The sequence below is a fragment of the Pristis pectinata genome, chromosome 2 (assembly GCF_009764475.1).
Source record: "Pristis pectinata isolate sPriPec2 chromosome 2, sPriPec2.1.pri, whole genome shotgun sequence".
Taxonomy (NCBI): Eukaryota; Metazoa; Chordata; class Chondrichthyes; order Rhinopristiformes; family Pristidae; genus Pristis; species Pristis pectinata.
The window spans coordinates 98839173-98862085 of NC_067406.1; the positions used below are offsets into that span (position 1 = coordinate 98839173).

Here is a 22913-nt window from a genome sequence, read left to right on the forward strand (position 1 = left end):
CATATTCACTGGACTCCTACATCATGGTGTTAGAATTTCTCACCTTTATTAGCTGGCAAGGCTCAGGAAAACTGGGCTGAATTTAAAATGATTGTTATATCTGATGCTTTCTACTTCAATATAATTGTTAATGTAATGTTTAAATTACCCAATTACCTACTGTCTTTGTTAAAACTAAGACCAGTTGGGGATCAGGACTCAGATTTATAACAGTTTCACATCCTGCAGAGTGGTGCAGATATGGTGGAGAGGGTCGTACAGGAGGGCTTAAAATGTGTCTATTGATCAGCATTCACTTTTTGAAAACAAACTTTACTGATATATGTTGAAAGTGCATTCTGTGATATAATGCAAAGCTTAATGCCTTTTCTTAAATCTGTTTCCTTGGTATTAAGCAAATTATTTTGAATGAGTCAATCAATGTCTTTACTAAAGTGAATGGATTTATGATAAATTCATTGAGCATTCATTTACATTCCTGCAATTTTAACAAAACTGTAAGTAATGTCTAGTGGCTAATTTCTTCCATCTTCCCAAGTTAACCTTCTGGAAGTGGTATATAGAACAATTGTACTAAAGGGGGATTAAGGAGCCCATTCCATTTTAAGATGGTGCAAAAAAATTCCAGTAAATCTGGTCTTAATTTTTTTTAACTACATAATGTCATTATTTTATGACATCCACCTTATCATTTTTGATCCTGAAAGCTTTAGTATTACCGTCCCATTGAGTACAAAAATACAATTTGGCTATGTTTTCACTTTGTCTGCACTGTTTCTGTTTCTCCTTTACAACAAATGGATTCAGTAATCATGTTGCAATGTTTATTTAATCTGCAAGTATATTAATAAACCCATTCCCAATCCATTCCTATATTTACAAAGACAAAGCTTCCACCACACTTCCAAAAAGTTACAGCCGTGGAGCACAAACAGTTTTGAGGAAATTCACAACCAGTTTTGTATACTCAAGTATAAAATTATGGTATATACACAAATCACTTGGTTAATTATTTCTATTGTTTTTTCTTTTGAAATATGCAATAACCTATCTTGAAGGAGGCATGAGTACTCCAATATTTGAAATAGTTGTCTGCTAACTTTTGTTCATCTGTTTTCTTTGCTTCTTGCTCATTGTCTCTTACAGCTTTCTTTTGTTCTTCCTCTCATAGGCCAAGCTAGATGATGAGATTCTTGACTACAAGGATTTGGCAGCTCTTCCCAAAGTTAAGGCCATTTACAATATTGATCGTCCTGACATGATCTCCTATGCACCGTATATCAATTACTCTACTATTGACAGGCATAGAACGGTGGAGGTACGGTACAACTCACAACTCAAGAAATTCAATGTTATTTTCAAAAACTGAGGTCTGGATGTTAATACTGGACAGTCTTCCATTATATAAGGTGATCTTTATGTTGGTAATAATTTAGCTTTCTAAAAGCTAAATAAAATGATTGCAGTCAGAAGAGATTTTCTTAAAAATATTCATATATTAATGGTATTAATGGATGTCATGATCAAGATTGATGATATTCCTTAAGGAACCAGTTTCTCTTTCCTTCACAATGTTATAGTGGAATTTTGTTGGGATTGGATGATGATCCTTACTTGTGGTAAACTGACCTCCATGAAGTATATTAGTTATACTTCTGGTCAAACAGGAACCAGTGATTAATTGAACATTTTGCGCTGAGAATTACCATCAATAAGATTTGTGCAGCTAGGACATAGCTTCCTGACTCTTATGGTCTATGCACCATCGATGAGGGCAGGCATGCTATATGCCTTCTTTATCTGCTTGCGTTGCTACATTCAGGAAGGTATGGGCTTTGTCCCCAGGATCCCTCTGTATACCAATGGTGTTAGGGCCCTGGTGTTAGGCCACTTTCCCCTTGCATGTGACCTTCCAAGGTGCAACACCTCACGCTTACCCAGACTGGATTCCAGGTCTTTTCTGTTATTCTATGTACTTATTCACATATTATCTGTGAATAATGTATGTGAATTATATTCACATATTATATGTGAATAAGCTTACCTTAATAAAGTTTATAATAGAGTTGCTTTCTTTTTCATACATTAGCACGAATCCAAAAGAACCATTTCTTGTGATGCTACTTGGCGTAGTCAGCAGGATTTGGGAAAAAATTTGAAAAAGAAAGCTACTCAGTGGGTGGAGCCGGAGACTTTCCAGACTTCAGGGTGGATGGACAATTCTGAAGGATTTGGTAGCTTGGCAAATGTATTGCGTAAATGGGGATCATCTCAGTATTAGGAAAGTGAACTGAAGGACAAGCCGGAAAAGTTCCTCCACGCAATTGATAAGTGTTTGGAGGGAGCAGGCTACCCCAAAAAGAAAGAGAACCTCTTGCAAGTGGGATGGATACTCAGCTCTGCAGTAAGACAGCAGTGTGCTAAAAATGAAAAGCTTAAAATTGAAAATGATAAATTAAGAAAGGAATTAGCCACCCTAGAAAAGCAAAAGGTAGACAGCAAAGGTGGAAAAGCAAAAATAGGTAGACAAAGTGGTGAAGAAGGGTTTTGGCACACTGGCATCATTCAGGGCACTGAGTATAGAAGTTAGGATATCATGTTGCAGTTGTAAAAGACATTGGTGAGGCTGCACTTGGAGTATTGTGTTCAGTTTTGGTCACCCTGCTATAGGAAAGATGCCATTAAGCTGGAAAGAGTGCAGAAAAGATTCACAAGGATGTTGCCAGAACTGGAAGGGCTGGATTGTAGGGAGTGGTCGGGCAGGCTAGAACTTTATTCCTTCAGGCATAGGAGACTGAGGGGTGATCTTATGGAGGTGTATAAAATCATGAGAAGCATAGATAGGGTGAACGTACACAGTCTTTTTCCCAGGGTTGGGGAATCAAGAACTAGAGGGCATAGGTTTAAGGTGAGAGGGGAAAGATATAATAGGGACATGAGAGGCAACTTTTTCACACAAAGGGTGGTATGTATATGGAACGAGCTGCCAGAGGAAGTAGTTGAGGCAGATAAAATAACAACTTTTAAAAGACATTTGGACAGGTACCTGGATAGGAATGGTTGAGAGGCATATGGGCCAAACGCAGGCAAATGGGACAAGCTTAGATGTGCATCTTGGTCGGCATCGATGAGTTGAGCTGAAGGGCTTGTTTCCATGCTATATGACTCTAATAGTATAAAGTGGGCCTCACATCTGGGAACTGAACTTTACTTTCACTACCTGTCCAGAGGAAAAGTCCAGGCCAACGAATCTGTTCCTTCAACCATGATAAGATTGTCTAAGATATGACCTTTTTAATTATTACCCTTTTGGTCCATCAGTTTGCCTGGTACACATTGTGCTACAAATACATTAAAATGTTGCTGTTTGTTATTTGAGTAAATATTGGACTGGATTATGCTGACTGCCACATTGCAGTTCCATTGAGAACCAACAAAGGCACTAGAGAGCAGTCTAGACTGGAGTGCCCCGAACACAGCACCAAAGTCAGGAACACACTCTAAATATTTGCACACACATCTGACCTTTTTTCCTGCTGCTGGACTCGCCATTAAATGCAGAGGCATTCCATAAGTTGTTTTGTATCTGGCCATTTAGCTTTATTATAGCCATTACTGGCATAGCTACCATAGCCACATTCATTATTAGGTTTATTCTTTCAGCTATTTCCAAAAGCCTGATCATCAGTGGCAATTGGAAACAATGAACCCCACAAGAACCTTGCATGGAACAGCAGCAGGGCATGGGCAGCTGCATGGCTAGTGGTGCTGTGATGTGAAGGTGCAAGCTGGGATCAGCAGTTCTGGTGCATTATGTTTGAGAGCTCAGAGATCTGAAGACAATTTTCATGATCCTGCACTACACCTGTAGATTCCAGAAAAATGAGTATTTGAAGAGGTGGAAAAGTATTACAGCAGGTTTTCTGTACCTACACAGCTTGTAGACTAGAAACTGGATTAGAGAAAATGTATTTGTTACAAATTTTCATGCACAACACTCATGTTTTAAAGTATTTACTCATATTTTCTGAAATCCCTTCCATTGGGATGCACTTCCTGATGCATTTCATCCTAGCTCAGATGTCATTTCCCCTTTCATATTTTCTTCATGTAATGTCATCCACATGCAAAGTACATATTATTTATCAGATAAAACTTAAAAATTTATGACTTGCTTTGTTGATCACACAGTTCAACAAACAGTAAGTATTGAAATTTGCATGCTTTATTATTTCCCTTGGGATCTTGTTTTTATATGTTGAAAATCATCCCCTGTAATTTTTATTTCTCTAAAACTTTTTTTGCTGATATCCCCCTGTATAGATGAACTGTTAACCATAGTTCATAGATTCCTTGACCTGTCACATGATGTTATGAGAAAGGTTCTTTTGGATCTCAAAGATAGATATCTGGATACACAGTCTTTGTACTTTAAAAAGGAGAATTTTATTTACAAAGACAGACATGGGAACAGAATGGAAAGGAACAAATGCACACTTGCACTCGGGTGATCGCGAAACATGAGGGGTGTTGCAACAGGGGTGAAGTGCACACACACACACAAAACGAACTAGTACAAATGATAAGGGAACGAACAAATACATTGTCTGAACCCCCTGAATCTGGACAAACAATGGCTCTACGCTACTGGGAATCTACTTAGGATGCTCCTAGACCCCTGTGGAAGTGCACCCTCTCACCTGTGGTCTCGACCCCGGCAGCAATCAGCAAAGAGAAAGGGTTACACACGTGCAGCATCTTTTATAGGGCTGGAGAGCTGGGTGGATCTAACTCAGGTAATTCAAACAGGCCAATGGTTTGGGGGGGGGGGGGGGGGGGGTCAAAGACAAAGGCATTTACCAAGGCCAATGGTCAGGCAGACCCAGGAACAAAGGTGCTATCCAAGGCCAATCCCTATGCTTGCACCTGATGGGTGGGGTGGAACCAAACCTTTGATTGACAGTGGTGTCACTTCTGACCCAATGAGCAATGCTATCATCCGACCAGAGAGGTCAGTGTTGTCACTGTCACCTGACAGCCATGGCCTTTCATACTACACATGACACTGCCACCAGTCTGGGGACTGCCTTTGATCAGTCTCCTCTTTCCTCAGGTAGTAACCTCCCACCACACCCCCATGGATGATCACTTTAACAGCACTGAAATTGCTGCTGCCTGCCCAGCAAGCAGTAGTGTAACACACAGGTTGTGTTGTAATATCTCTTAATGTGCATAAATGATGAGAACATTTCCTTAAAGCAATGATGGTACAATTTTTGGATTTTCATTTTGGTGGCTTTCAATTTGACATAAGTGCTAATCTTTAGTTTAGCACACCATAAATAGTTGTAATCCAATATCTTGGCATATGCTCCTGTTTTCCATTGTGTTCTCAAAAGGCACTTAAGTATTTGAGTGGTAAGTTTATCTGAGCACAGAGAACCGTACTTTCTTTTCTACCATACAACAATTTTTACAAAAAGACTTTATTCAAATAAGAAGTTCTCCAGCTGTAGTCAGAGGCCTATGCATTCCAAATAGGGAATAATCACTGCTCATTTCTTTAACTAATAGAACATAGAATTAAACTGAATCGTTTAGCCTGTTCTTACATGTACCATATTTGGTATGCTTACTAATACAGTGTTGCTCATATAGTATGACATAAAATTTTGTAAAACATGTAAATAAGGTGTAGATGTAAATAAATGTTGATTTTGCATATGAGCACAGTGACAACCAACCATTGCACATGAAATACAGCCAAATAAATGGCAGAATCAAAGCTGAGTTTATCAGCACTCATAAAATATTGTAGCTAAATAAAGATGAAAACAAGGTTTCAAGCAGGTAAGTGTTTTTATGGCTTTGTTTGCAAGCCAGCAAAATCCCAGCTGCAGACACCATGCTTAAGCAAGTCTTCTGTCTGATTGGCTGCTTCCCTCCCCCATCCAACCAAACTTCTTGCAGTGTACCCTCCCTCTTGATTGTCAATTAAAGCCTCTCCCTTACCTGATGAAGTTCCTCCCCAACAGTTTCCACCTCTGCCCTTATAAGCCAGGATGTCAATTTAATTGGCTGCCAAGAGGGAAATGGAATGAAAGCAAGAAAATACAAGTGCTCCATCAAATTGAAATGTACTCTGCATTTGTTCAATTTTCACCAGATCTGTGCTCCGTCATGCTCCACTCCCCTTGCTTGATTGGTTTTAGTTCCTACCATTGTACATGGCTAATTTAAGTGTCATGTTTCTACTCACAAAGGTGCACGCAGGTGAGGAAGATTATTTGATCCTTTCTGGTTATTCTCAACAGTGTTGTGAAAATGATAGTCTGACCCAGAGTTCAGCTGTATATTTTAAAATGCCCTGGTTTTGAATCCTTCACTTGATACTGTTGTTCTGGGGTCCATCTTTCTTCGTTTAGAATAAGTTCCATTTAATTATATTTCTATTTGAGGGTAGTTCACACCAAACTATTTCTTCGTCCTTCTCTATTTAATACAACCTATTTCTGCACTTCATTTATGATTTGGCAAAAAGCAACCTGTTTAGTTATTTTAATTGTATGCTGTGGCACTCCTGCAGACAACATTTCTGTTTATTCTATGGCCAGTAATAGTTTCTGAGAGTTAACACATGTATTTTTCTTCTCATAGCCACCTCGACTGCTTTCTCCAACACAAGCTGAGGTAATTTGCCACTTACGTTCCTTTTCAGCTTATAAAAGATGTCAGTAATAGGAAATGAAGCACGTGTACATTTCAGGTAGTCATTAGAATATCTATATTCTCTACTTTCCTGCCAATCTAACTTCAACAGGAAGGCTCCAGTATTGTTAGAGAATAGACTGGTACATGGATATACCCAGTCCTGGCCCACTAGAAGTTTCCAATGCTATTGTTGCTTTTCAGACCAGGAGGACAATTAATGCCACTTGATTTGCATGTTTATTACATTTTTACATGTAACAGGGAAGACCAGCTGAAAGATGTTATCTTTTGTCATTATGGCTTGATTTGCACAGAAAGCTGCAAGTTGCCTTTGAACAGAGGCTTCAACTTCCTTCACAAAAGGAAAGTTAAAAAAAGAATCAGCCAATCAGAAATGTGCTCCAATGCAATCTGTTCATCATTACCACCCATTTTGCAAATATACAGGAGGTAATAATATCATACATCAAGCGACTCCTGATGCCATTGAATGGATTGCCATATTTAGCATTCTGTTACATCTTTTTGTCAGTTATTTTGCAAACACTAAGCTTGTCCCAAGCATGGCTGTCCACTGACTAATGGGACGGGGCATCAACTTTTCTTAGGCTCTGAGCAGTAGTTGGTTTAAGACTGCCATGCTTATCAGTGGATTTGAGAAATAGGTCATCCATGCACTTCTGATGATTTAGGTACATATTTTAAATGGCCCCTGTAGAATGCTTCTGCGTTCAATACGATCACATCTGATTGTAAGCTCAACTCCTTTCATCCTCTTGCTTGTCACCAATGTATTTGCCTCTGCCTTAAAAAATATTTAAAATCTCTGCTTCCTCTACCCTTTGAGGAAGATAATTTGTCATACTGAGAGAAAAATAATGTTGCCTAATCTGTCTTTAATTTTTAAGCAGTGACCTCTAATTCTAGATTCTTCCTCGACAGAAAACATTCTCACCACATCAGGATCTTGTATGTTTCAACTGTATTGTCACTATTTTAAACTCCAGCAGATACAAGCCCATATAACCTTTCCTCATAAGACATGCTATTCATTCCAGACAGTAATCCAGTGGAAAAAAAAACAAGGTGCTGATGGAACTCATCAAGCCAGGTGGCATCCATGGAGAAAAACAGACGGTCAATGTTTCGGGTCAGGGCTCTTTTTCCTGACCCGAAATGTTGACCGTCTGTTTTTCTCCACGGATGCTGCCTGGCCTGCTGAGTTCCGGCAGCATCATCTTGTTTTTTTTTCATCTAGATTCCAACATTTGCAGTCCTTTGTTTCTCTAGTAGTCTAGTGAACCTTTTCTGAATTGGTTTCAATAAATTTACATCCATCCTTAAATAAGTTGACCGATACAGATGTGGTCTCACCAGTACCTTGTATAACTGAAGCATAACCTCCTAACTTTAATTCACTTCCCACCAGCAATAAAGGATAACGTTGTTATCCGTTGGAATCACATATTGTACCTGTACACTGGTCTGTAGCAAAACGTGCAATAGGACACCTCTCTTCTTTGTTCCTTCACCTTATATATTATGTGGGATACTTGGTTCCACTCTGGTTTTGTGGAATCTGAGGTGGCTAATAAGGCCAAGGTATAGATTCTTCCTCTGATGTGGCATAAGTTAGCTGATGGGATGGGCAGGTGTGGAGTTTGTGAGGTGATGTACTCCTTCTGCTATTCACCCAAGGCTTCTCTAAGCTCCCAATGCATAGACCTGAGGTTATCAATATGACCCCAAATGGTTTTCCTTTACCTGAGCAGAAAAGGGCCAGTTTCCAAAAGGCCACTGGGGATTTGCAACTTATTCAAGGAGACTTTGCACATACCTTGAATTTTTTTCACTATCTGCCTAATAGTCTCTTCCCATGACAAAGTTCTTAACAGTGTCTGTTTTGGCTGTCTGGTGTCATGTATGTGAACAGTGTGGCCTGACCAGTGGAGCCGAGTGTAATCACAGCCTCAGTGCAATTGATGTTGGTCTTGAAGAGGACACTGACATTGGTTCATTTAACCCTTCCAGTAAAGTTGGAGGATATTGTGCAGGTAGTGTGGGTGATATCTATCCTGTGCCTTTTGGTGCCTATTATTGGTAGTCCAGGTTTCAGAAGCATACAGGAGAGCAGGGATCACTGCAGCACAATATATCATGAGTTTTGTGCTAGGTTTTATGTCTTGGTCCTTAATTGACCAAAGACTGCGCTGATGCATTGAAGGTGATGGTGATTGTCATCATCGATGTCTGGAATCAGTAAGAGACAGCTTTCAGGATACAGGAAGTGGTTCATGTTTTCTACAGTCTCGCAATGAAGCTTTTTGGTCATAGGGCAAAAGAAAGGCACTAGAGAGTGCCGACATTTTGCAGGCAGCTACTAAGGAACTGCAGTAACAAACAATTTTTTAGCCATTTGAACACATTAGCGATTTTATGATCACTAGACAGACCCACAGACTCAGCAGACCAGACCACTCAAAGTAAGTTCAGCACCTGGAGTGTTGGGGAGGCCTCCATTGTGCCAACAAATGTGGTTGCCGGGAAGGACTTCAGGAAACATTGAAGTGTTGGGGCTTGAGACAAACCAACCCCAACCCCCCAGCCGCCCCCCCCCCCACCCAACATCCTCCTGGCCGATGTACAGTCATTAGAAAACCAGAAGACCTCAGAACAAGATTGCTGTATCAGACATGATGGACTGTTGTGTACTCTGTTTCATAGAGACATGGCTGACCCCCAGCTCTCTGGACACAGCGCTTCAGCCCGAGGGTTTCACCATCCACCACGTGGATCGGAGGGCGGCGTCGTTAAAGCAGAAGCGGTGGCATTTGCTTTTTGACTAACTCATCATGGTGCTCAGATGTAGCAATTCTGTCTCAGACCTGCTCCCCTGACCTGGAACATCTGACGGTCAGGTATCATCCATACCATCTGCCAAGGGAGTTCTCTGCTGTTATCCAGGTTGCAGTATATATCCCGTGAAAGGCAGATGCCTAGCTGGCACTGGAGGAATTCAGCGCCTTGATTAACAGGCACAAAACAGCACACCCTATGCCTTTCCCATCACCGTGAGAGACTTCAACCAGAGGGACAGGGGGATCTTGGGGTCCTCGTCCATAGATCCCTCAAGATTGCCGCGCAGGTCGATAGGGTTGTTAAGAAGGCGTATGGAGTGTTGGCCTTCATTAGTCAGGGCACTGAGTTCAAGAGCCGCAAAGTGATGTTGCAGCTCTATAGAACTCTGGTTAGACCACACTTGGAGTATTGTGTTCAGTTCTGGTCACCTCATTATAGGAAGGATGTGGAAGCTTTAGAGTGGGTGCAGAGGAGATTTGCCAGGATGTTGCCTGGATTGGAGAGCATGTCTTATGAGGAAACATTGAGTGAGCTAGGGCTTTTCTCTTTGGTGAGAAGGAGGATGAGAGATGACTTGATAGAGGTGTACACGATGATAAGAGGCATAGATCAAGTGGACAGTCAGAGACTCTTTCTCAGGGTGAAAATGGCTAACACGAGGGGACATAATTTTAAGGTGATTGGAGGAAGGTATAACGGGGATGTCAGGGGTAAGTTTTTTTTTACACAGTGGTGGGTGCATGGAACGCACTGCTAGCAGATGTTGTGGAGGCAGATACATTAGGGACATTTAAGAGACTTTAGATAGACACATGAATGATAGAGAAATGGGGAGCTATGTGGGAGGGAAAGGTTAGATAGATCCTAGAGCAGGATAAAATGTCAGCACAACATTGTGGGCCGAAGGGCCTGTACTGTGCTGTAGTGTTCTATGATAGCATCTTGAAGAAGCCTCTGCCAGAGTACTACCAGCATGTCACCTGTAACATCAGAGGACCTAACACACTTGACCACTGTTACACCACCATCAAGTGTGCCTACCGAGCCATTCCGCATCTGCACTTCAGGAAATCTGTCCATCAGGCTATACCTTTGCTTCCTGCGTTACAGGCAGAGACTGAAGAGTGCAGCACCAGTGGAGAGTTCCACAGAGGGAGGTAAAGGAGCATATTCATGATTGAATTGAATTTCTGGGCTGGACCATATTCATGGATTCATCAATGGATCTAAACAAATATTCCACAGTCGTCACTTGCGTCAAGACCTGCGTGGACGAGTGTGTGCCCACAAAAACATATATTGAGGGCTTCCCAAACCGGAAACCCTAGATGAACCAGGACATCCATAGTCTGCTGAGGACTAGATCTGTGGCATTCAGGACTGGCGATCCAGAGACCTACAAGAAATCCAGGTGTGACCTCTGGAAGGATATCACAAGAGCGAAGAGGCAATTCCGGACAAAGCTGGAGACGCAAACAGACACTTAAGAAGAGATATATTTATTTGTCACATGTACATCGAAACATACAGTGAAATGCATCTTTTGTGTATGGTGTTCTGGGGGCAGCCCACAAGTGTCGCCATGCTTCCGGCACCAACATAGCATGCCCACAGCTTCCTAACCCGTATGTCTTTGGAATGTGGGAGGAAACCAGAGCACCCAGAGGAAACCCACGCAACTCCTTACGGACAGCAGCCGGAATTGAACCCGGGTCACTGGTACTGTACTAGTGTTACGCTAACTGCTACAAGCTGTGGGAGGGCTTACACGCCATCACCTCCTACAAGGTGAAATCGAACAGCATAAACAGCAATATCACATCACTCCCTGATGAGCTTAATGCCTTTTATGCATGCTTTGACAGGGAGAATAATGACATGCCTGCATGAATGCTGACAGCATCCGACGGCCTGCGATCTTTGTCTTGAAGGATGTTCTGACATCAGCCTCCAGAAGTGTGAACCCTTGTAAGGCATCAGGCCCTGATGATGTATCTAGTCAAGTGCTAAAAACCTGTGCTGACTACCAGCTGGACCATTCAGGGACATCTTCAACCTCCCACTCCTGTGGTCTGTCCGCACCTGCTACAAGGTGGCATCAATTGTACCAATGTGCATGAAGAGCAGGGTGACCTGCCTACTGTCCGGTAGCACTTATTCCCTCTATAATGAAGTGCTTCGAGAGGTTGGCAATGGCTCGAATCAATTCCTGCCTCAGTAAGGACCTGGGCCCGCTTCAATTCACCTATCGGCACAATAGGTCCACAGCAGGCACTATCTCGCTGTCTCTTCAATCACCTCTGGACAACCGGAACACATACTTCACAGGCTTTTGAACATGCAGGCTGTTGTTCACTGACTACAGCTTGGCATTCAACACCATCATCCCCTCAAAACATCAAACTCCAAGACCTGGGCCTCTGTACCTCTCTCTGCAATTGGATCCTCAACTTCCTTATTGGAAGACCACAATCAAAGCAGATTGGAAACATCATTTCCTCCTCACTAGCTATCAATGCAGGTGCATCTCAGGGCTGTGTGCCTAGCTCCCTGCTCTACTCTCTCCATACCTACAACTGTGAGGCTAAGCATAGCTCCAATGCCATATACAAATTTGCCGATGAAACCACTGTTGGCAGAATCATTGGTGATGAGGCAGTGTACAGGAGTGATAGAGGTCAGCTGGTTGAGTGGTGTTGCCACAACAGCCATGTGTTCAACATCAGCAAGACCAGGGGACTGATTGTGGACTTAAGGAAGGGGAAGTCAGGTGAACGCGCACCAGTCCTTATTGAAGGGTCTGCAGTGGAAAGGGTGAGCAGCTTCAAGTTCCTGGGTGTCAACATCTCGGAGTACCTATCCAGGGCCCAGCACATAGATGTCATCACAAAAAAGGCACACCAGCATCTCTACTTTCTTGGAAGTTTTTAAGGAGATTTGGCATGTCATTGAAGAGTCTGACAAACTTTTACAGAGTGGTAAGCATTCTAATTGGTTGCATCACAGCCTGGTATGGAATCTCCAATGCACAGAACACAAGAGGCTACAGCATGGTGGACTCAGCTAGTTCCATCACGCATACAGATCTCCCCTCCATCGAGGACATCCACAAGAGGCAATGTCTCAGGAAGGCAGCATTCATCATCAGGGACTCCCACCATCTGAGCCATGCCCTCTTCCTGATGCTGCCATCAGGCAGGAGGTACAGGAGCAGTAAGACCCACACCGCAAGGTTCAACAACAGCTTCTTCCCACTGCCATCAGGTTCTTGAACTGACCTGAAAAACCCTAACACTGTCTTGGACTATTTTTTTTCTCTGTCTTGCACTAGTGTTGTTAGGATTATTTTGTTGTTTGTTTTGCACACGTGTAAGTACAGTATGTATAATTCATGTTAATTTATGTTAGCTTATGTTTGTCCTCATTTTGTAATGCAGTGTTCTTCTGCTGCAACAAGCTAATTTTCATGGCATGTATATCCTGTGTATGTACTGCCTTTGACAACAATTAACTTGAACTTCAGTGGTGTGCAGCAAGGGAAGGTTACTCTAGGATGTTTGGCTGCAAATGTTGAATGTAAGGCACATGCTCTCTTAAGTTTCCGTAAAAAGAATCAATGATGGCTTGCAGCTCAGTCTTCGAGCATGCAAATAACACATGTATTATCCACATATTGTAGCTCAGCTTTTGAGGTTCAGGTAATATTGGTTCTGTTGTGTTTGCCTTAGATTGAATAGTTTCCCATTAGTTCTGTGGGTTAGGTCCACTCCCATGGGATGTTTGGTGGAGGTGAGGTGCAACATTTCAATGAGAAGGATTGAGAAAAGTGCCAGAACAGTGGGGCAGCCATGTCTGACAGTTGTCTTCACTGAGATTGGCTCTGTTGGAGACCCATTGATTGTGATCGTGAAGCAAACATAAAATGGTGGCAGATTTTGATGGGCAGCTGAAATTGAGGAGGGTGTTGCATAATTTTTCCTGATTAATTGAGTCAAAGGTCGAAGGCAGCTGAGTATAATGGCTGGTGCTGCTCCCTGAATTTTCTTAGAGTTAACCTTTGTGAATATCATATCTACTTTACCTCTAGATGGACTGAATCTATGGTACAGTTTGAGAAGGAGCTCTTCAGCCACTGAGAGGGTGCAATGGACAAGGACCCTGATGATGACTTTTCTTGTGTCAAGCAGGGAGACCCCTCTGTAATTAGCACAGTCAGACTTCTCCCTCATTGAAGATGATCATTAGGATGGCATCTCTGTGATCCCCTGGTATATTTTCCTCTTCCCATCAGAGGATTTGTGACTGAAGCTATTTGCTTCTGAGTTTTAGAACTTCTTCGGGAATACTGTCTGCTCCAGAGGTCTTGCTGGTTTTTAGTTGAGATATGGCCTTTTTCACTATTTTGTCAGTTAAGAGTAGTGGCAATGTTGTACCAAATAGCTTGCTATGGAATGGAGTGAAAGGAACTCATGTCAAAGACAAAGCCATGGTTGAAGAGGACTTTGAAGTGTCACTTTAAACCTGACCGCCATCTGTCCCTGCTGAGTTCACCCTCATACTTGGCACTTAGTTGAGTATGCCTTGGGTACTGGGCTGCAAATGGCCTTGTCAGCAGCGAAGAAACAATACAAGTGATGGCTGTTCACAGGCTGCTGAACCTCTTATGCTTTTTTCATTAATTATTTGTTCTTTTGGTCATGGAACTGCTGCTTAACCTCTTTAGATGCCTGAAGGGTAGTTTATTTTCACTTGAGGAATGGTGAAGCTTCCAATCCATGAATGGCTTTTATTTTGGTTAATGTGTTCCTCATTCTCTTGGTTATTTTCCTCACAGTCCTGGTTCTTCTTGGTGGAGAAGTCAAGAGCCTCTTGATGGGTGCTAGTTAAGGTGGATTTCAAGAAAGGACAAATGTGTGGATATTTGGTGATTCCTGTAGGCTGGAAGTCAACATGTTGTCTCTGATATATTGTCTGAGAAGAGATATCTTTGTGGGTTCTTGAGAGCTTTGACATTGCTCTTCTTGTGGCAATGTTTATGTTAATACTGATATTTTGGGATGAAGTTTGCTTGATACTTTTCTGCTAAAATGGATGGTTTCACATTTTCCCACATTGTTCTTCATTTTCCAGATACTTGCCCACTAACTTAACCTATCTATACCTGTTTGTAGCCTCTTTGTCCTCTTCAAAACTTACTTTCCTACCTTGGGTCATCAGCAAATTTAGCAACCATGCCTTCAGTGTCTTCATCCAAGTCATTTATATAAGGTACAAAAAGTTGAGGTCCCTGCACCCTTCCCTCTCGTATCACACCAATGTTTTACTTCATGCACCACGAGCTTCTGTGATCCACTGAAACCTTCGATGGGCATCTTATTAAATGTCTTCTGCAAACTTACAGTACACCCACCAATTTCCCTTTCTCTATCGCACACATTACTTCTCCAAAGAATCCCCTTTCACAAAACAGTGCCACCTAATTGCCTTGAACTTTTCTTACTGCCATGCTATGGCATCTTTAATAATAGCTTCCTACATCTGTAAGGTACATCTTTGGTCCCATTATAAAGGAGCACTCAGGGATAGAGGCAACCCCAAAAGCCCAGCACTTCACAGGCAGAAATGTTATCTTTGCTGCAATGGAACCCTACACAAGCCAACCATAGTGGTATGGACCACCACTAATGTGAAAGGAAAGAGGCATTGAAAAACGGAGTTGTTCCGAATGTGAACATCCACAAGACAGTGCAGTAAAGATTTACTTGAATGGTACAGAGATGGGGAATTTCGCCCGTGAAGTTAGATTGGAAAACTGAAGTTCTTTTCATTGGAGCAAAGAAGGTTCAGAAGAGATTTGGTAGAGGTATTTGTACGTGATTAGTTTAGATGGAGTTATTTAGGGAAGTTGTTTCCGTTAGCAGATGGTTCAAGGAGTGTTGCTAGACTAAAGACATAAGGAGGATGAAAGGAAAAACTTTTGTACAAAAAGTTATGATCTGGAACTCACTGTCTTGATGAGGTTAGAAACACGCGCGAAGCTTGCTGAATGGAATTGGAGTGACAAATCAGGCACAATATTTGTAATTCTATGGGGGGGGGGCAAAAGAAAGGAAATGGGACTGACTGGATTGGTCTGCAGGGAGCTGCACAGATTCAATAGACCAATTGATCTGTGCTCTTAAGTAGTTTATAATTCTGTAATAGTAAGGACATGAAGGAATCTTCATTTACATTAATGTGCCTTTAACATTAGTGGGGCCAGTGGCAGAGATCTGCAGGAGGTTAGCTTAGCATTTAGCACTAATTTTTTGGACTCCATTGTCTAAATGAAGGTTTTCTGGATCAGGAGAGTACAGCATGGATGCAGAAGGAAGCTTTTCTTTTAAGTCTCAGCTTTAGAAAAATAACCTCAGCTCTGTAATATTTTTGAGAGCTCACACCAGCTTCCCTTATGGCTTACATCGACACAAAATGATACCTGCTGCTCATGCAGAACGAAGACTTGTTAGAATATAATGCATGCTTAAGTCCATGGGTTACTTTCCGGTTTGAAGTAGTATTGGGTGTAAATTTATCATGGAAGTTATTAATTAGATTCACGAATGTCAGGGTGAAGAACGTCAAAATCTTATGGCAAAATGTACTTGAGAATAATAAAGGTAGAATATAATCAATTAGATATGAAAGAAAGACATTTGTTTTAAGTGCCTGGGACATTTTCTCAGACAACAGCAGTAACTCTAAAAGAAAATCTGTGGACATCCTAGTAAATGCGATGATTTAAAGGAGAAAAAGTGGGAAGGCCTCACCAGAGACGGGAATAATCAAAAGAATGAGAACTGGCCAGGTTCTAAAATGGCCAAATGATCTGCTCCACCAAAGTACCACATAGTGAACAAAAATACTTACCTCAGAGGATCTACATATTTACTAAGGGTGATACAGTAGCCCAACTAAAAGAGCTGCTGCCTCACAGCTCCAGCAACCCAGGTTTGATACTGACCACTGGTGCTATTGATGTGGATTTTGCACACTCTGCTTATGACTGCATGGGTTTCCTCCAAATGCTCTAGTTTTCTCCAAAGGAGTGTGAGTTATTAGGTTACTTGAGCAATGTAAACTGCCTGTGGTCCACAGGTAAGTGGTAAAATCTGAAGGAAGTTGATGGGAATGTGGGAGAATAAATGGGAAAAGTGTGAATTGGTGCTTGATAGTGGGCATGGACTTGGTAGACCTAAAGGCCTGTTTCTGTGCCATATATCTCTGACTCTGGGACTCTCATACTGAAGATCTGTTAAGACACTCTATTTATGTAGGACCTTTTATTTAGTCTGTCACGTAGCATTTTGTATTTCTTAAAAGGAAATAAAGAACCATTGAATCTCATAGAACAGTGGAAATGCATCGGGAATTATTTATATAAGCCCACTTTCGTTCCTGTTGAAAGAAAATATCCAGTCTGCCTGAAACATCCTGAGGAATGTTATCAGTTATGACCCAATAAATTTGGATTCAGTGTATGAAGATAATACATCATGAGACAGAAAAATTCCATTGAACTTTTTGCATTTTCAAGAGGCTATACTTCGAGATGAATGTGAATTGGAAATTAAGGCAGTAAGTAAATTGTTTTTACAAAGGATATCGGCACATGATCTGTTCTTTAGAATATTAGCTAGCTTGAGTGCTTTAAAAGTATGTCATTTGATAGACATTAGAAGTGAAAGAATATACAGCAGGATTAGTGCATCTTTAGTCACAAGAATGCATTTCTTAAGCAATACTTTATTGCAGTGCAAGAAAAATAACAAATACATTGGTAAAACAGTATCTAATAGCATTTAAATTAAGTGCATGGAACATTTAACAGTTTAAGTTAGAGACATGTTACAGTGTCCATGTCTAGCACTAGGTTTGTAGTCTTCCAGGTGACAGCTATTCAAATATACATTCACATACTTCTATATACAGTACATGATGAGGGTTACTGCTTTTACTACCCTCTCAGGCAGCAAGTCCCAGATTCCTATCATTCTCTGGGTGGGGGAAAAAAGAATCAATGTATTTTCAGTGAAATAGTTCCTTCTGTTCATTCAAAATAGGTCTCTTGTGATTTTGTACCCCTCAATTAACCTTACCCTTAGACTTCTAAAGAAAAGAATCCAGCCGATCCAATCTTTCCATTCTTAGCAATATCCTCATCTCCTCTACACCTTCTTCTGTGCAATCACATTTTCCTTGTAATGTGGTGACCAGAACTGTACACAGTAAGCAACCTGTGGTTCGAGCACAACTTTCCTTATATTTTATGCCTCAGGTAATATAGGTAGGCAACCTGTCTGCCTTTTTAACCACATTAGTAATCTCTCGTGCCACCTTTAAGGATCTGTGAAAAGGTATGCCAAAGTCTCTTGTTCTTCCACATCACTTAGTATCCTGCCATTTATTATATACTTCACTGATTTGTTGCCTCTCCCCAAATGTATTACTTTGCACTTCACTGGATTTAATTACATTTGTCATTTTCTTCTTCCAATCTGATAAGACCCATAAGTCTCCATAGCTTTCCTCCTCGCTGCCAATCACACGGTTAATTGTTGTATCATCTGCAAATTACTTTATCATTCTGCCCACGTTTAGGGCCAAATCATTGTTGCATATTACAAAAAGAAAAACTGAGCCTCTGGAACCCAACTGGTAACAACAAATGTGCTTAAACTTGTGAATTTACCATGTTTCCAGTGGGTAGGAGAAGAGTGATCCTGTGTGGATTAATTAAAAAACAAAGTGGAATTATAAAGAACTATCCCAATTACAGTACTATATATTGTCACTGAGTTTACAGAGGAAGATGGTTTTAGCTGAATCAGAACTAACATAAAAGATCTACGTGTGCATAGTAGTTTGAAAAATTGTGCTGTCAGTGTTGATTTCAGACATTGAGGAATAAAACACATTCTCTTTATTCAAATTTTACTAAAATGTTGTTTTTAAAAAAAACCTTATGGTGGAAAAAATATAAAGCCAAAAGCGCAGCTCATTTTTACTTTGATAGCATACAACAAATAAATTTACAAATGAAACCATACTAAATTTTTGAAGGATATTAATGAATATGGCAACAGAAGTGCTACATCATTAATTAATGATTTGCAAGGTTACACAAAAGCAGAAATATTTTTTTAAAAACTGCATTTGGAAGTTGGTCTTGCATCTTCAAGTGGACTCTGAATGACTTTTCATTACACAGTTCCTGTTGTTGCGTTACTAAAATCATGTTAGATCAAATAAGCTGTGTAGTATAACAGGCTTAAATTCATATGGGAAAGCTGCAGCCCAAATTAAGATCAGTAGTTTGAATTAAGATCAGCATCTGACCGTAAAAAGTCAGGTTCAAGTGCTCTATTTGTTCTCTAAGCTGTCTGCCTTAGTACTTCATTGGGAATCCCAGCCTGAATGATGCGCTCAAGTCTCTGAAACAGGGCTTGAGTCTAAATCCCGAATCAGACTGCCACCACTGATCCACACCTGAGTATGCAACAGATCAATTTTCTTCTAAGGCTGGTAGGGGAAATCTTCGTTTGTTCCTTGGAACTGCAGTGAAACTTAAGTATGCAGATTTAAGAAGCCCTAAACGAAACTAATATTAAAATGATTGTTCTAAAGAAGTGACCAAGATACTGATACCTGCTAATGAGTACCTGGACTTTTTTATGCTTTACAGGATGAACAGGAAGGACCCAGACAGCGCAGAGCCTCTAGTCCTGGATCCTTTGGGTCTCTTGGCTATGGACGTTATACACCAACATGGTCCCGCTCACCACAACATTTCCACAGACCAGGTAATAACTGCTCTGTCTTAGTATCTTCCATTACATAATGCCAAACAGAAAATGTAACAAGGTTTTCTTCTTGAAATGTTCAATGGATCATCTCACAGTTGACCATGCTGGTGATAATTTTATAGCAGCAGCAAATTGCTTTCCAGGAACATAACTAATTATAAACTTACACCAAGCCAAAAGGTCATTATAACACATGATCAAAAGATTGGTCATATTGGTGGGATTCAAAGTGTGTTTTAAAGTAAGTGATAGGTATAAAAATCTGGAGCAACTTAGGGAGGAATTCCAGAATAAAAACAGAAAATGCTAGAAATACTCAATGGATCAGGCCACAGTTATGAGGAAGAAACAGAATAAATATTTCACTTTAATGAACTTTCATCAAAACACAAGTTTTAAAATGCAGAAAAAGGCAGGAGAAGAGAAGAAAAGAAAACAGGTGGAAGGCAAGTGAGATTAAATGACTTAAAAAAAAGGCAATACAAGATGTAAAAGGAGTGAGTAAACGGACAAGGAGCAAATAGACTGGCGGAGGTGCAACTGGCAGAATAGTTATCTGAAATTGTCAGAAGAAAAAGTTGTCTGCTGGAAACTTAAAATAAAATGCTGATTATTTTAAATTGTTGAACTCTGAAATGCTGTCTTGTACCAAGTGGGAAACTGAGATACTGTTCCTCAAGCTGACGTGGAGCTTTTGTGCTGTACATTTCTTGACTTTTTTTTTAACCTAAAAATAAATCTTCCTCTTAACATATGTTTACTTAAAATGTTGCTTCTCTTTAAACCCTGGTGCACTGATTTGTCAGCATTAAAAGTGCTATTTGGAAAGCATTTTAATTTAATGGGATCAAACAACAGTTAACGAAGATCACAAAAAAATTACCTATTAAGGTGGAATTGCTATTCTGGAACAACAGGAGGATGTTTCATTGAACAAGCAAAATAACAACCTTGTTCCAGGGACTTCCAATGAGCTTTACAAGCACCACCAGGAGGTGTAAAACAATAATGCAAAAAGGAATCTTGCTGGGATTCCCAGCATTTCCATTCGGATTCTATGCCAGGTTTGACCTGGAGCAGGATCTGTGACCAGGTTGACTTTAATGGAGACTATAAGCCTGTGGATACTGACCAAATATATTATTTCTATTCTGTTTAATGTTTTAAAAATATTTACATGTGAATTTAAGAGTATTTGTTTTTTTAAGTGAATATATTTGATTTGTTTTAATAGCTTCGTTGACTTTATCGTTTTTAAAAGACACCGAATGTCAAATATATTTTTTAAACTGTTCAAAGTCCCTCACAGATCTTACAGCTGGAAAAGTAGGAGTAGAGTTTTATTCCCTGTCAAAGGTCTTGGGCTATTTCAAAGGTTTTTGCATCCTTAATGTGCCATTGGAGGCCTTCCTGCAGCTCAGACCATGCCACCGAAGTTCAGGATGTTCCAGGCCAGGAGGATAGGTTCTCTGTCTGGAGGTATCTTGAGAGGGTGGATTTATTTTTTTGTGGAAAAATCTAGAACTAGTGATCATTGCTTAAAAATAAGGGGTGAACTATTTAAGTCAGAGATGAGGGTCATGAGTATTTGGAACATTTTTCCTCAAAGGGTGGTAGAAGCAGTCATTGAATATTTTTAAGACAGAGGTCGATGCAAAATTAAGGTTACAATCAGATGAGCCAGGATCTAATTGAATGGTGGAGCAAGCTCAAGGGTTACCCCTGCTGCTAGTTTGTATGTTGTCAGGAAACCAACTTGCAACTAGTGACTGGGCAACAGCGATCATGATTGAACGGTGTCGTGAATTGGGAGAATATGAATAATTGTTGGATGTGGAAATCACAATGAGTGATTTGGTGAGGAAATCAGGGATCACTCATGTTTGCAAGGGGGGAATTGAGCAGATAAATATGTATGGATATTCACTTTCCAGGCCCCAAAAAGGCTTATTGCTAACCTCAGCTTTTTAGCACACCAGCATGACCTGTCCAAAGGTCAAGAAGTGGTTGCTCATTAAGCTAAAATCCCTTTTGCAAAAACAGCAGAAATTGTTCAAGGCTCAAGATGTTTGTTGTTTGCTAAGTTAAACTTCTAACCAATATTCCCTGCCCAGCCTCTTAACATAAACAAGAGAGCAATGGGATCCATGTTTACTTAATCAAACACTCCAGTCAGCTGGCCTGAAAATGTGGTTGAAAAAACGTCACATGCCAATGATGTCAACTAAGTGAAAAAACAGTGTAAATGTTAGAAAGCAGTCATGGTAGGGAAATGACAGAGAAGGGGTTACAGAAAGACCTAGAATTCATTCCTCAGCCTTTGGTTTTTGCAATGGACAATTGTTCGTCTGCAACTTGTTAGTATGAATTTTTAGACTTGTAAGAATTGTACTTGTGTTTGGAAATTATTTGTAAGTTACAAGTTGTTGTTAAGAATCACTTATTAGAATTAAACGTGTCTCACTTAAAATAAAATAAACTGTTTAAGCTGCTTCGTTAGCTGTAGGTATCTTCTGCTTGGTTGGGAGGGGGGGACCCACCACTCAAAATAGTGATTATTGACAGCTGGACCTTTCTGTAGAGACTAAAGTAGTGAAGTAAACTAGTCCATGAAGTGTACATTGATACAGTATAATCTCGCTATAGTGAGGGTACTCGTAGATAATTATGCCAGATAGAACTTAGTCTTGACTTAAGTTTAGAGCTCTCGGACAGTACACTAAATATCGTCACAGGAATTCCTTATTGGTTGAGAAGTATTTTAGGGAATTGCGATAATTGATTTTGTGAGAGATCAGAAAATTTGTGATTGGCATGAGATGAAGATTGGAGGAATTGTGACTTGCATTTGGTTGAGGGGAAACGACCAGCAAGTCTTCAGATTTGGATGAGATCAAGTATCCTTTGTTTTCTCATGCAGATAACTTTAGATTTGGTTTCCATGAGTGTAATGAGTTCTAATTGCTTGTTGTCTTCATTTAATGTTGCAATGAAGACCTGAGGCATGTATTTAGCATCTTGTTCTTGTGTCTCTTGCCAGAACTTTAAGTTTGTGTGCTCCTGTCCTTGTACCATCATCTATTGTGAGCAGGTTTTGTTAAAGAACAATTACCTTAGCTAAACCAGCAAAAATCTTGTACGTCTTCTGTCAATTCTCACCTTATCCTCCTTTGCTTAAAGCTGAACAATCCAAACTTCTTCAACCTAACCTTGTAACTAAAATCCATCATCCTAGAACCTTTCAAATAAGTCTCCTCTGGACCTTCTCAAGGACCTTCACATCCTTCCTAAGGTATGGTGACCACTGCATTCCCTGTCCCAAGTTGCCACTTTTAGGGAACTATGGACTTTAGCCCCAAGGTCCCGCTGTTCATCAATATTCCTTAGCATCCCCAAGATGCATCACCTCACAAATGTCAGGATTAAATTCTGTTTGTCAACACTCCACCCAACATTTCATCTGATTGACATCCTGCTGTCACCTGAGACAACTTTTCT

General features: G+C 40.6%; 1 protein-coding gene across 1 annotated transcript in view; it reads left to right on the forward strand.

Annotated features, from left to right (window-relative positions):
• ablim2 (actin binding LIM protein family, member 2) overlaps nucleotides 1-22913 on the forward strand; it is a 257969-nt gene that overhangs the window by 155696 nt on the left and 79360 nt on the right. Inside the window, exons 10-12 of the mRNA XM_052036314.1 lie at nucleotides 1172-1318; nucleotides 6658-6690; nucleotides 19295-19412. Of these exons, the coding sequence (XP_051892274.1) occupies nucleotides 1172-1318; nucleotides 6658-6690; nucleotides 19295-19412 (298 nt within the window). The remainder of the gene's footprint in view (nucleotides 1-1171; nucleotides 1319-6657; nucleotides 6691-19294; nucleotides 19413-22913) is intronic.